General features: G+C 39.3%; 1 protein-coding gene across 1 annotated transcript in view; it reads right to left on the bottom strand.

The window, feature by feature from the left end:
* Positions 1-13,938, bottom strand: part of FRK (fyn related Src family tyrosine kinase) — a 100,246-nt gene extending 86,308 nt beyond the window's left edge. Inside the window, exon 1 of the mRNA XM_005684546.3 lies at positions 13,005-13,938. Within this exon, the coding sequence (XP_005684603.2) occupies positions 13,005-13,378 (374 nt within the window). The 5' untranslated portion in view covers positions 13,379-13,938. The remainder of the gene's footprint in view (positions 1-13,004) is intronic.

The raw sequence follows: 15,500 nt of genomic DNA, 5'->3' as shown, positions 1-15,500 counted from the left end.
GCCTGCAGTTTTCATATTCCTGTAACATCTATAACACCTCGGAGTGAATGCCTTCAAATATTTATCTTTATAAAATAGATCTCTTTTTGCCCATATTTTTGTATTTCTGCATTTCTCCTGGACATTTTCACTGACATGACTCATTAGTACTTCACATTCAACATTCTTAAAAGTGAATTGTCTTTCTTACTGTTTCAACCATGCCCCCGATAAAAAGAGGACTTTATGAAATGTATATTTCTCTTAATATTTCACGTGGTCTCAAAAACATATTTTTAAATCCTCTCTCTTTTTCTTCTAATTTGTTTTGCCTCTAGTATTTACCAGATAAGAATGCTCTTGCATTGATTTAAATCTGAGTTTCAGTTTTCTTGTCCTAAAAGCAGTGATAAGAAAATTTGCCTTGCGGACTATTACAAAGATTAAATTAGCGCATGTATACAGTTTTGTGTGTTCAGTACATCAGAGATACTTAAAAATGTTAATTATTTCTCTTCCCCTAAGTCCTCTTGATTTTTCACTCATGAAATTCCTATATTCCTACTCTTCCTTTTTTAACAGTACCACAGTTAGAAATTAAACCCTGATAAACTCATGCTGGAAACATTGGGTACAGCTTCTCTCTATCGCCACCTAGCCTGTCTCTTCTCCATTTTATTTCCACATCATCACTGTCTTTTTAAAGCATGACTTTTCATCTGTTTATCAGACAAAACCCAAAGTCTTTAACCTGGCACACACGGTCTTTTCCAAAACCTTGTCCCAACCTCTTTTTCCAGATTTATTTCTCATAGCTGTCTCCATAAATACTTCAGTTAAATTATACAACTTCCCATTCCCTGAATATACTTTTACTTCTTTTCCCCCAAGTTCAACAATTTGTACTGAATTGTCTCATGGATAAGCATTGAGTAAAATTAAATCAGACAGTGCCTCTACTACAGGGAATTTACAATTTCAGGACACAGTAGAGAGTCTCACTTCCTGGGATTACAAATTGTCTGGAGCACAGACATTGTCTTAAACAGTTTTCCAGTCATGATGCAGGAAATGTAAGTTTCCTGCCCTCTAAGAAAACAAAGATCATGGCATCCAGTCCCATCACTTCATGGGAAATAGATGGGGAAAAAGGGGAAACAGTGGAAACAGTGTCAGACTTTATTTTGGGGGGCTCCAAAATCACTGCAGATGGTGATTGCAGCCATGAAATTAAAAGATGCTTACTCCTTGGAAGAAAAGTTATGACCAACCTAGATAGCATATTCAAAAGCAGAGACATTAGTTTGCCGACTAAGGTCTGTCTAGTCAAGGCTATGGTTTTTCCAGTGGTCATGTATGGATGTGAGAGTTGGACTGTGAACAAGGTTGAGCGCCGAAGAATTGATGCTTTTGAACTGTGGTGTTGGAGAAGACTCTTGAGAGTCCCTTGGACTGCAAGGAGATCCAACCAGTCCATTCTGAAGGAGATCAACCTTGGGATTTCTTTGGAAGGAATGATGCTAAAGCTGAAACTCCAATACTTTGGCCACCTCATGCGAAGAGTTGACTCATTGGAAAAGACTCTGATGCTGGGAGGGATTGGGGGCAGGAGGAAAAGGGGACGACAGAGGATGAGATGGCTGGATGGCATCACTGACTCAATGGACGTGAGTCTGAGTGAACTTCGGGAGTTGGTGATGGACAGTGAGGCCTGGCGTGCTGCGATTCATGGGGTCGCAAAGAGTCGGACACGACTGAGCAACTGAACTGAACTGAACTAAAGACTTCACAGTCTCATATGAAAGACATAAGTTATGCAACTAGCCATCATATGATAAAAGTAAAGAGTCCAGAGGCAGGATGGAGGCAGGTAAACCTCAGTTTCATCATTTATTAGCTGTGTAGCTTTGAGCTGCTGCTGCTGCGGCTAAGTTGCTTCAGTCATGTCCGACTACAGAGTAGACGACCCCATAGACGGCAGCCCACCAGGCTCCTCTGTCCTTGGGATTCTCCAGGCAAGAACGCTGGAGTGGGTTGCCATTTCCTTCTCCAATGCATGAAAGTGAAAAGTGAAAGTGAAGTCGTTCAGTCATGTCTGACTCTTCGTGACCCCATGGACTGCAGCCCACCAGGCTCCTCCATCCATGGGAGTTTCCAGGCAAGAGTACTGGAGTGGGCTTTGAGCAGTTTGCTTAAATTCTCCTAGCTTCAATTTCTTCATCTGTGAAGTGTAGTGCTAGTCACTCCGTTGTGTCCGATTCTTTATGACGTCATGAACTATACCTGGCTGGCCTCCTCTGTCCATGGAATTCTCCAGGCAGGAATACTGGAGTGGTTTGCCATTCCCTTCTCCAAGGGATCTTCCTAACCCAGGGATCAAACCCAGGTCTCCTGCATTGCGGCAGATTCTTTACCTTCTGAGCCACCAGGGGAAGTAGCTACCTCAGCAGATTGTAATATATAAGGTAATACAAGTGCAATTACTTTGTATTTTTTGAGTAGCATAATGATAAAGTCTCAATAAATATCAGTTATTAATTATTATTCTGGAGGCGGGCATGGCAACCCACTTTGTTATTCTTGCTTGGAGAATCCCCATGGACAGAAACGTGTGTGGGCACTACAGTCCGTAGGGTCACAAAGAGACACAACTGAAGAGACTTAGCATTCACATTATTTATTATTGTTCTACTAACAAGTTATACGAGATTATGGGGAAAACAAACTATGAATTATTTCTATAAAGGTTAGAAAAAGACTCTTGGGAGGGGGTCAAGAGAGCGGAACCCTGGAAGAAAGGTGTGATTTTCCCAAAACCAGAATTTCTCTCTTCTACCTCTGCACATATTCATCCATGTATTTGGTTCCTCAACATCCTTTAAAATACTATTGTGAAGTGCAAGCTATGTGACAGACAGTTGTGCTACTGTCTGGCATTTATCAGCATCTGCCCTATGCTGTCTGAGAGAGAAAAGCAGCCCTGGTACCCAAGAGTTTACCTGGCACTTCAGACTAGGCCTGGGAGTTCTCCTGTTGAACATAAACACCAACAGCAGACAAGGCCACTCTGTGACCATGACGGATCAAGGCAAAAACAAGATCAGCTCACTCTTAACCATATCTGGACACTCACCAGAAAAATGGACATTGTCCAAGCACAAAAGTGACCAAGCATCCACCTATCTTGGTTAACATAAGTGACTGCTCTTTCTTTACCAACCATAACTTTAATCTTGATCGAGTTTTCCCTCTTTCTCAAGAAGATTAACTAAGGTACAAAATCATACGTTACCCTGCTTCCTGACAGTAATCCATCCAGAGCAGTCTTGCTTCCTAAACTCTCCCCAAAGTCAATGCCCCAAATCCTCTCGTGTGTTCTAATACTCCTACTGAGATGCTCCACTCTTGTCCATGGGTTGCATCTCTTTCCTTGTAATGAATAGCAAACTACTATAGGTATGTTCTTGGTAGTCTTTGTCTAATAGGCATTGACATACATTCTTGGTTTAATAGTCTTACCTCCAGAAACTGTAAAATTATCTGGAGAAAAAGCACTGTCTTATTCATTTTGTTATCTCAAAAAACAATGCCTTTAACATGGTAAATATACACAAAAGGTGTATTCAATGGATACATGAATCTGGTAGACTCTATCTTCAATGACTAGAAATGCTGAAAAGATTTGCAGAAAGTATCCTGAGTCCAACTTCACAGAAATAACATAGGCACCTCCAGAGATGACATTCTGGCAGCGACTTTGCAAGGAGCACAATTCTGGAGCTTGCAGTAGTGTCCCTTATGGGAATCTTGGTATGTTGTAACTAATTTTCAGAAATGGCTAAAAGATATATGTGATACTGGAGTGACTGTAGTCTATCGAATTACTGGCCTTTCCCTGGAACTATGTAGGCTTCCCAGGTGACATTAGTGGTAAAGAATCCACCTGTCAGTGCAGGAGATACAAGAGACTGGGTTCAATCCCTGGGTTGGGAAGATCCCCTGGAGACGGAAATGGCAACCCACTCCAGTATTCTTGCCTGAAGAGTCCATGGACAGAGGAGCCTGGCAGGCTATAGTCTGTGGGGTCATAAAGAGTCCAACATGACTAAGCAACTGAGCACACATATAGGATTTTCCTGAATCATCCAAATCAACTGCCAGTGTGTTATGCAACATTTGTGTTAGTGGAAAGATTTATTTTAAAATAAAATTCTAAATGTTCTTCACATTAGAAACCTAATATAAAGTTCAAGGGTTTCCCTAGTGGTTCAGTGGTTAAAAAAAAAAAATCCACCTGCCATAGAGGAGACCCAGATTCAGTCCCTGGGTCAAGAGGAGCCCCTGGAGAAGGGAATGACTACCCACTCCAATATTCTTGCCTGGAAAATTCCATGGACAGAGGATCCTGGCAGGCTACAGTCTATGGGTTGCAAAGTCAGATATAACTGAGCAACCAACACTTTCACTTTTCGTAAAGTTCAAAAGTTCTCAGCAATAATATTTCTTGAATTGTATTTTCACTTTACCCTTAAGAAGGCACAAAATTAATGGATAAAAACTCTAATTGAGAAATTTATTCTGAATTTAAAGTCTGTATAAAATAATGTCATATAAATAAAAAAGAAAACATGAAAAAAATTAAAGGCTAACACTAAAGTTAGTTCAGTTTTTAAATAGAAAAAAATCTAACTGAAAAACTTTGTGGGAAAAAATGACATGACAAAGATATTACACAAGGGTAGTTTATTGTAGTATCTGAAATTCACCAAATGAGCAATAATTTGGATAATACAGATCATATGTTCTATGTTTGAATCTATGCATTTTAGAAAAATTCTTCTGTTATGTTCATCTTCAAAGAAACATCCACATAGACTAACTGCTGAAGTTGCAGTCTTCAGGGAAATAGCCTTAGGATGTCTGAAATATTATTCAAGCTGCAATTAATCTGCACAACTACCTTCCCCAGAAAGTCCTTCCAGTGCTATGATATTCTAAGAACTGGGAGTCAGAGAATGCTGCAGAGAAATTAACGGCTAATTAGCAAGAAAGCTAGTAAAAAAAAAAGATGTAATTATTTTGTTTGGTAATGTTTTAGAAGGTAATGGTGACAATCCTAATATTCAGTATAAAAAAAAAAAGTCAAACTTTCAGCATGCACAAACTGAAAAATATTTCATACACATAATAATTTGAAGTTGTATATGTTCAGCATAAAACTGAAATTATAACTCTGGTCCCACAACATTAATTTTGTAAATTGGGTTTTGCTTTTCCATCCATTAAAAGCTCAGGCCAGTGATCACTTTAAATTAACCACAGTATAGTTTCAGTTCAGTTCAGTTTAGTCGCAATGAATACCAAACCAGGAACTGATTGTGAATCTCACTGAAATGATATCTAAAAACAACATATATACATACCTTTTAGGTATTCATTCTACATTACAAAGAATATTCAAATCAGTCTATAACCCCCTAAATATTTTTCCCTTAGGGGCAGAATGAAGCCACAAATTTCTAGGAGCCTGGAAGTTATGCTATTATGACTAAGAGTATAACCAGAAATTAAGGCATGGACAATTCATTGAGAAAAAAGTGCAAAATGGCCTATCCCTAAAATGAGGAAACTCAGTAGATTTTCTTGGTAGGTTAAAAAAAAGCAACTCAGAGAGAAAAAGTCAAAGAAAAGAGGTGATTCTTATTTCCATAAAACAGCTGCTTCTTATTTCAATAAAAGCCTTGAGATTTATAGATAAGCAATCACTATTTAATTATTCATTTACTTAACCAACACTTATGAGTGTTTATTCTGCACAGGCACTACATGAAGTTTCAGAGCCCAAGGCAATAGCTCATCTCCCCACCTCCCACAAACAGAGCTTGGAGCCTTAGAGAAAATAACAATAATGAAAGCTGATAAAGGCTCTGAGCAGGAAGACCAAGCCTTCAGGGAGAGAGAAACAAACAAGGTAAGACCTGAGGGATGAATGAGAACTGGTCAGGAAAAAAAAAGAGGGAGAGTTTGCAAGCGCAATAACCCACTCCTGGGGTTTCCCAGGTTGCGCAGGGGTAAAGAAGGCAGAAGATGCAAAAGACCCAGGTTCAGTCCATAAGTTGGGAAGATCCCCTGCAGAAGGAAATGGCAACCCACCCCAGTATTCTTGCCTGGAAAATCCCTTGGACAGAGGAACCTGACAGGCCACAGTCCATGGAGTCGCAGAGAGTCGGACGTGACTGAGCAACCGAGCACGCACACCCAGGAAGCTCAAGACCACAGGGAAAGGAGAGTGTGGGAGAAAGATGGAAAGATGCTCATCGTGTGGATGCTGAAATAGGGAAAGAATATTGTGGGTTGAGGCTGGAGTGGGGTGTGCAAAGTGTCATCCATTTAGGCAGAGGTAAAGGAAAAGCTGGCCAGCTAAGTAACAGATGACATTTCTTAAGCCCTGACTATGTGTCAGGTTCTCTATGGTGCATGCTTTCTGCACGACAACCTAATTAATTTATGTCACATGTTGATCCAATGAGATAGGGGTCATTTTTATTCCTATGTACTGTAAGTTGCTCAAAGTCACATGGCTTGGTCATGACAGAGCCAGATTCAAATTCAGATCTTTGGGACCCATAGCCTGGTTTTTAAGCACACCACAGGCCAGATCAAAAAGGGTAACCAGCATTATACCTCAATCAAAATTCTATGCCATTAACATAGGGACCAAGTTAAAATATCCACCAGAAGAACTAAAAAATGTCTCTGATTTTTATTTACTGTATAAATTCTCACTGTGGTATAGGTAGTTGCGAAATACAAAGTTTTCTGAGCTGAAAATCAGACACTTAGTTGAGGCAAAGTCTTGTAGGCTTCTCTTTGGGAAGCCTCAGGACCTAGTCCATAGGACACAGTGTTTGCTTAACAATGGTCCTACTTTACTATAGAAGGTTGCGTCTACTTTCATATCAGTTTGGTGAAATGCTTGAAAAAGTAATACTAGGATCTATCTACAGAGACAAACCAAACCTTCAAATAAATTCACTTGAACAAAATCAAACCAGTTTAAAAAAAAAAAACCAATAGAATCTTTCTTCTTTTTCAAAGAATGAATTCAATCAAGCTAGAATTTAAGTTCTAATCTTTAGGACTGAAGCACAGTAGTGTATGAGTTATTAATATTCCACGCACATATAATGTTTCCCCTTACTAAAAATTTGTTGAAAACCTGAGAAGGAAAAAATAACCCATACTTTTATTAAGAGAGAGTGGTTCTGAATGGCATATTGCAGCTGAAACTTCCAAATTAAGTTTACCAATTAAATGACTGACTCCTGACTTATTTTAATAATTCCATACTATGGTACTTCATTGCTTCTCAAAGGAATAATATTTTGAGATGCCTATAATCAAGTTTTACTGCTATTAATCAACTATTTTAACTGTTATTAATTACACTTATACTTTTACTTTGATTCTAATGAAGTTCTGCTGATTTCTCTTTTCCTCATTTCTGTAATTTTGCCATTGTTCTTATAAAATGTATTTAATGTAGCAGTTAATTATCATTTTCCTTAAAAATGATGAAAATTATACATAATGCAGTAAATAATGGACATAAACACAGTTATATAAACATAAATGTAGTACAATTATATTAATATGAAAAATCATGTAATACTATACCTGAAATGTAATTTTTTAATAAATTTTAAAAGTACCTATTTTACTTCTTTTTTTTAAATTTTATTTATTTCTGGCTTTGCTGGGTTTTAATTTTTTACAAAGTATTTGAGCAATAAATTTATCACACTGTTATTTTATATCAAAGGATAAAGAAATAAGATTATATCATAATTTTATAAGAAATGCAGTCATTTAATTACAGAGTTTTCCAGTTAATCTCAGCATAGAAGTATGCTTTTGTTGATTTAAATTATGTCTGCAAATTCTTATCTTGAGATTATCCAAAACATTTAATTTGATAAATAACCACATGTATTCTTATAATGCATTTTACTTTTATATAAAAATAAACATTTTACTTCGTTTTTAAACTATAGATCTAAGAATACTTTGTCTTCAAGGAGAGAAATTGAAAATATGTTATTTTCCAATTCTACCCATATGCATTTAGTCTTCCCTGAAAACTAGAACAAAGGAAAAGAAATAAATGATGTGGATTAAGAATATTTATGCAACTGCTTACCCATCGGTGACTTTCTAATGATTTCAACTACTTAAAGTAGATATGTTAGATTGATTTGTGAATATCCTGATGCCTTTTTTCTTTCTTTATTTATTGATGGTAAATAATGTTTAAAACACATTGTTCCTCTCTCTTTAAGATTCAAATGCAGGCTTCATATCCTAGCAGAGAAAGACATCTACTGACATCTAGGCTGAAAACAACTAGGAACATTGTGTACAACTTATATTGGATAATTATTATTAAATTCAACAGTATTCAAATAACCAAGTAGCAAAGTTGCAATTGTATTTTTAGATAGTGGTGTAAGAGAATTCACTTTTTGAGCATATTCTAGTTTATTTCCCCATGCTACTTTCTTCAAGCCTGAGCAATGACTTAGCAATGACTTTCTTCAGACCTTAGCAATGACTTTAAGTTAGATAAAATCTTGACAGAATTTTAGTCTGACACATTAAAGAGGAGCATGATTAGAAAAATATTCCTTAAACAAATAGAAATTCTATTATCTTAAAACTTTATGAAATTCTAACACTTTTATCTGACAAGCATAAACTAACAATAAATTTACAAGTCACAAATATTTATTCTTGTGCTCTTTTTCAAGGCCGTCTATATCATGGTGAATAGGAGAGGAATTGTAAACAATATACCTTTTGTTGTTATTGTTTGGTCCTTAAGTCGATGTCCAACTCTTCTGCAACCCCATGGACTGTAGTCCACCAGGCACCTCTGCCCATGGGGTTTCCCAGGCAAGAATACTGGTGTAGGTTGCCATTTCCTTCTCCAGGGGATCTTTCCAACCCAGAAATTAAACCCATCTCCTGCACTGCAGGAAGATTCTTTCCCACTGAGCCATGAAGGAAGCCCAATCTACCTTTACACGGCAATAAGAGTAGGAAAATCTTTTCACAAAGTACTTCTGAGTCTAGTCCAGTTTAACATCAAAGGTGGGAACCACCAAAAGCACAGAAACAATTAGGGAAACAACTTTTAAACTCCATAGAAGAATGATGCTTTGTGGAAATTATACAATTACTGATCTTTTTGCTTTTCATCAATATATTTCATCACTTGAATTTTTTTAGCAATGGAATTTAAAGCCATTGTTCTTGGCTTCAAGATTCATAGGTAATTTCCATACCATTATTTTCTGGGAGAACATTAACTATGTCTCTAAGAACATTGAATTTTAAAAGGGTGCAGTGAGTTCTGCGTAATCAGAGCCTAAGAGTAAGATTTTTGAGGGATTCCATGTTGAAGATGTGGAAGAAAAACACTCATCTATGAAAGGATCTAGGAATTAAAATTGAAGATAAAACAGTGATTCTTCCTAGAAACAAAATAAATCATTAAGAATGAATTTATTATATCATTTAATGTAAAGTATTCAGAAAAGGTAAAGCATTTCTAGGTGGAATTTAGTCATCAATTATTATATTAGTTTGTCTTTTAATATTAGTCTAGTTCTTTTTCTAACGTCTTTATTTCCTAATGTTAAACAAAGGAACAAACCAACACTGAAACTTAACTGACATGCCCTGCCACTGATTACTCCGAAAGTATTTGCACTGTCTTCTTATTAATGCAAGTCAAGGATTAAGACAGTAACAATAAATACTAAAATGTATTGCACTAAACCAGTCTAAAAAGGAACTGGATGATAAATTTCATTGATTTCCCACTGCCTCTCATTTCACACATGTGAAGATAATAATCTTTACTTAATGCTATATACTGAGCTCCTTGTAAAATAAACATTAACTTTCGTAGAAATCATAAGGAAAAGGAGGAAGTTTATTTATTTATTCATAAGGAATACAAGTTTAAAAACTCACATAAGAAAGTTACTAAAATAAGCTTTTAAAAAAATAATAATTCCCTGGGGTATTAAGGCACTGTGGGTCACTTGGATACCTTCACTTAGAAGACTAAGTTAAAATTGCTTCTACTTGAAATGGGGTGAAATTCTAGAGGCTACAGCCACCTGCATAAAAAGCATTGAAGCAATTTAGCTGTTTGGTTGCAAGAACCTCATTAGCAACCTGGGTTCACAGGTGAAAGTCATGGTGTACACTTGAAACAAGTGGCTCATGCTGACCAGGAGGCATGAGAGCAGTATCTGAGCATCAAAGGGTTTTTTTGTTTTTGTTTTTGTTTTTCAATTATTTTCTAACTGGAGTATAATTGCTTTGCAATGTTGTGTTAGTTTCTACCATATGGCAATGTGAATCAGCTATATGTATACATGTATCTCCTCCCTCTTCAGCCTCCCTCCCGCACACCCACTCTCACCCCACCCCTCTAGGTCATCACAGAGCACCAAGCTGAACTCCCCGTGCTACGCAGCAGCTTCCTGCTAGCTAGCTACTTTACACATGGTAGTGTATACATGTCAATGTTACACTCTCAGTTTGTCCCACCCTCTTTCTGCCCCTGTGTCACAGTTTCGTTCTCTACATCTGCGTCTCTATTCTTGGGCATCAAGTTTTTATGCCAGTGGATGTGAAGATCCCAAGAAAATCCTACCACAAAGATACAGGATGGTAGTAACACATGGGAACACTGCTGAGAACTAATTCCAAGAGGAAAGGTCAGGAGTTACGTACAGAGGGAAAAAAGTATTCTTGGCTACAGACAACCCCTGAGAATCGAAAAACAGCCATGGTAATGTAACTGTCTTACTTTGTTAGGCAAAAAGAATCTAAAGAAGTAAGGCTGCTGTGTTTGATCCTGTTAACCCAAAACATTATTGCTTTTGAAATGCTGATTTCAATTCACTTGCTGTCTTCAGCATCTATTGTTCTGTCAAGTATGAATGTAGTTGAACCACTACATTTGAAACATAAGAGGTCATGTTCCTATATAATAGAGAAATCTAGAGGTCTAGGAGACCCCAGAGAACTTACAGATGAGGAAACGGAGCCTTAACCAGTTAAATGAATTGAATATATATAAACTAGTATATTATGAATTCAAAGCACTAGCATTAATATTATGTTACACTGAATATAAAACATATAATGCCATACCTTACATGGAAATCATGTAGTAGAAAAAATCATATTATAAATGCATATAACTAAGTACTCAGTGAATAAAGACATTTCATATAGATTATCACAGAAATAAATGTTCATATAGGTGATTTTCTCATCTGAGAACAGTTCAGTTCCATTTGTCAGAAGTCTAGATTTCAATTCATTTCTATTTAGGCTTAAAATAAGGCGCTTAACATTCATAGACCCCTGATGTTGGAAAAAAAATCTCAAAGTCCCCTAACCCTCTCTGTATTTGAATTTGAGTTTGGAAAGCAGCAACAATGCACCATAGCTCTTTCTACAATATTTTTCCCCAGGCCAGTAAAAAAATGCTGCAGTTCACATCAAAAGAGAAAACATATAAGAAAATGAGTGAGTCCCCAGAGGTGCCTCTACTAAGAATACACTCTCTAAAATGAGTCCTGAGAAACATTCCCAGTCTTGGGTTTCATTGGAACGAGGTAGAAACAGTTTGGGCAAGTAACAGTCAGAGCCTGCTTCTCAACTCACCACACCCCAAGTATCCATTGTCAAGACCTTGCTCTATTTTATATTCAAACCACCATTAGCATAACCTTGCCTTTCCCCCAACTCCCCATGCCACTACTCCACCTGCCACTTGCATGGATGGATGGATAGGTGCACAGATGGATGGATAAGTGCCTAAGTACATAAAATTTTCTTCCTTGGTTCCACTATAAGTCATAGGATTTATTCAAATATCAGGGTAAAGCCTATCCCCTTCTCTGGAGAAATAACGTCATTATTTTCCTTGTTAAAACCTCTTGAATATCTGTAGCTGGCTAATTTCCAATTATAATAAAAACCAAATGGGATTCAAAGAAGACCATCCAGTCATGATTTTACTAGGAAAAGGTGACATCTTCTAAATGTGACCTTCTATTAATTCGTTCGTTAGCCTTTGTGTGTCTATCAGGACTGGAGTTGATGCTTCAGAGTTTAGAAAAAGAGAGAGCTGGACTTGAGGTTTGAAAGTGTGGTTTAAGGGAGACCTATGATACAGCTACTGCTGGTGGTGGTGGTTGAGTCACTAAGTCGTGTCCGACTCTTGGACCGCATGGACTGTAGCCCACCAGGCTCCTCTGTCCATGGGACTCTCCAGGCAAGAATACTGGAGTGGGTTGCCATTCCCTTCTCCAGGGGATCTTCCCAACCCGAGAATCAAACCCAGGTCTCCTGCACTGCAGGCAGTTTCTTAACCGACTGAGCTATCTGCTAAAGAAATCCAGTTCTATGTTAATGTGAGGCATGACTTCTTTTGTGCTTAGTTACTCAGTCGTATCCGACTCTTTGTGACCCTGTGAACTGTAGCCTGCCAGGCTCCTCCGTCCGTGGGGTTTTCCAGGCAAGAATACTGGAGTGGGTTGCCATCCTCTTCTCCAGAGGCCCCAACCAGGGATCAAGCCCCGGTTTCCTGCACTGTTGCAGGCATATTCTTTACCATCTGAGCCACCAGGGAAGCCCTGACTTCTTTTACAGCCAAAGAAAAGAGACAGTATTAAATACACCATTTGTTTACATTGATGTAACTGCCCCTAGGACAGGTGGAGTATGCCACTGTAACGGAAGTCACTTCAACAATTACCTTCCAGTTTCACTCTCACCTCTCAGGGGAGGTGGGTTTCAATTAGAAGGATCTTTCCAGTACTTCCTCATAACTTTCTAAGCAGCTCTTTGAAAATTAATGGGTTTGCAGCTACGTAAGAAAGAAAAACCCATTACCCGCCCTCAGAGAGTTGAGAAACAGTGTGTGTGATACTCACGGCTCTGCCTGGAGGCTCCTGTCTTCAGCCACGTAGTTGGAAGGAATGTAGCCCTGCAGCTGCTGGCCGGCGCTGTCGGCCCTTTTCTCCAAGTGCCTGGCCAGCCACCAGCCCTCGTGGGACTTGTCTAGGACTTGGAGCTTGTCACCCACGTGGAAGCTCAGGTCCTCGGCTGTCCGAGCCTGGTAATCAAATAGAGCCACAAAGAACTGGCCCTGGCTTCTCTCGGGCTCTGGAGCCGGCGGCTGGGGAGGATCAGGAGGGCAGTCAGCCCATGAGTTCTGAATCACCCCGGGCTTGTCCGCCTCCTCAGACCACCAGCAGGGGGGACAACGATCCAGGTAGGTCCGGAGCCTCAGGCAGAGGTTACCCATGGCGCCCCCGGGGGGAGTGGGGGAGAGGGCCTTCTCCCTCTCCCCTCACTCTCTGCAGGTCCACTTTCTCTTCCTCCACCCGGAAACTTTGCAATCCGCACCAGTCCTGCCGGCTCTGGGAGAGTGTACAAAGCCCTGTTCACAGCTGTCCGGCCAACCTGCTTGCAGAGACTCACCAGCTCCAAGGCAAAACCAGGTGGAAAGTGGGCAGCTGATCGGTGGGAAGGTTTCTCAGGATTCCCACCACAAAAAGAAATTTGAGAACGCTTTATTTAGACAAACGCCTGAGAACAGAAAAGAGGCATCTTGGTTCTTGTCCCAGGAAAAAGTTACCAAGAGAAGCAGGTGAACTCCAAGTAAGTCTGTCTCCACATCTTGCCTTTGCCAGCAGCTCTCTCCCCGCCTCAAGTCCGTCTCAGAGGTTTGACCAGTCCTGACCCTCACTGCTCTTTCTTTTCTGCTAATGACTAACCAACCAGCCCAGGCTATTGCCTTTAACATCCTGAGCAATGAACAGACTGTAATAATTTCCTCTTACTTCCTGGTTCCTTTGTGCCTGTGATCTTAATGGGATTCCGGTCCCTTCTACCTCTCTCTTCTCCCACACCCAAGGGAGACCAGCGCCCTCACCAGGGAGCCAATTCCTGAAGCAGCTGCCAAAATCCTCACTTCTGGACAGACAGGCTAGCCCAGGGACTGTTTTGCCCTGCTGATCTACCAGCACAGAAAATAAAGGCAGAGATAGGTCCTTTCCTAAAGATGAGTAGGATTGTTTTGCCACCACTAAGGGAAATAGGAAAATCAAAGCATTTGGGTATTCGCTGCTAGACAAAACGGCAATTGGGAAAGAGTCAGTGAGTCCCTACCTTTTTTTTAATCACCGTGAATAGATTTTAATAGCCTCAAAATAAGTTCACAGTCTGGAAAAATACAAGAGCAGATGACTAAAATGCTGAGAACCCAAAATACTACATTTTCCCACAGAGACAATTTCCCATCCTTCATGTACTATTTCTGAAACACGGGGGCACATACACACACACACACACACACACACACACACACACACACAGACTAGGTGACAAGTGGAGAGAAAGAGTACAAGGGTTGCATATGAACTGGTGTGGAGGTGCTTGCTGTTGAACTCTGACCTCTAAGCCTGCACTAATTCTTGCTAACTTCATTGGCAGGAACTCAGAAACTAAGGAAGGCAAGATCTTGGACAGAGATTCCAATAGGCAGTGAGTTTTGTTCTACTTCCCCTAGTTCAGGACAGCTGTCTCACAGATAGGTGCCCTGGATCCCAGGAAACCTAAGCAGAGAGTTTAGACAGATCAACACAAGGCCATTTTCACTAGCAGAGAACTCTGCCAACTTGTTTAGGCTGTGTTACTTATTTTTGTATAAGGCATTTATTTTAAAGTTTCTCTCTTAAAAACAATTTCTCTGAATGTTACTGGATCCCTGAACCCCATCCAAACTCAGAATTTCTGTTCTTTGTCAAACAGCAAAGCATTTTTAGTAATCAGAATAACTGAACTCAAGAAAAAGAGGAACAAAGAAGAAAAGAAAGCAAAAAACTGTGGCCTTAGTCTCCCTTCCTATTTCCTTGTATCGAAATCAGGCATTCATGATGAACAGATCATTTGGTTAAAACGAGATCTCATGTCATACTTCCAGATTCCTCCAATTGTCTTCAGAGTCAGATTGTGTGTATAAGTGTTTGTGTCTTAGTCGCTCAGTTGTGTCCAACTGTTTGCAACTGCATGGACTGTAGCCCATCAGGCTGTCTGTCCGTGGAATTTTCCAGGCAAAAATACTGGAGTGGATTGCCATTTCCCACTCCAGAGGATCTCCCTGACCTAGGGATTGAACCCCTGTCTCCTGCGTTGCAGGTAGGTTCTTTTTTTTTTTTTTTTTTGCAGGTAGGTTCTTTACCACTGAGCCACCAGGCAAGCCCTCAGAGTCAGAGCAGAAGTACTAACTTGGCAGAAAGAGAAAAGCCAAAAGCCAAGCCAGGTTTGATTGCTTTTTTATTTGTGATATGGGACCAAAAATATAATTCCAATATAAAACAGAAGAGAAAATAAAGAGTATATAATATTAAGAAGCCATAATAAAA

Source organism: Capra hircus, chromosome 9, assembly GCF_001704415.2.
Source record: "Capra hircus breed San Clemente chromosome 9, ASM170441v1, whole genome shotgun sequence".
In the NCBI taxonomy this organism is placed as follows: Eukaryota; Metazoa; Chordata; class Mammalia; order Artiodactyla; family Bovidae; genus Capra; species Capra hircus.
The sequence above is the reverse complement of the archived record's forward strand: the minus strand, read 5'-3'. Positions and strand labels throughout refer to the sequence as shown.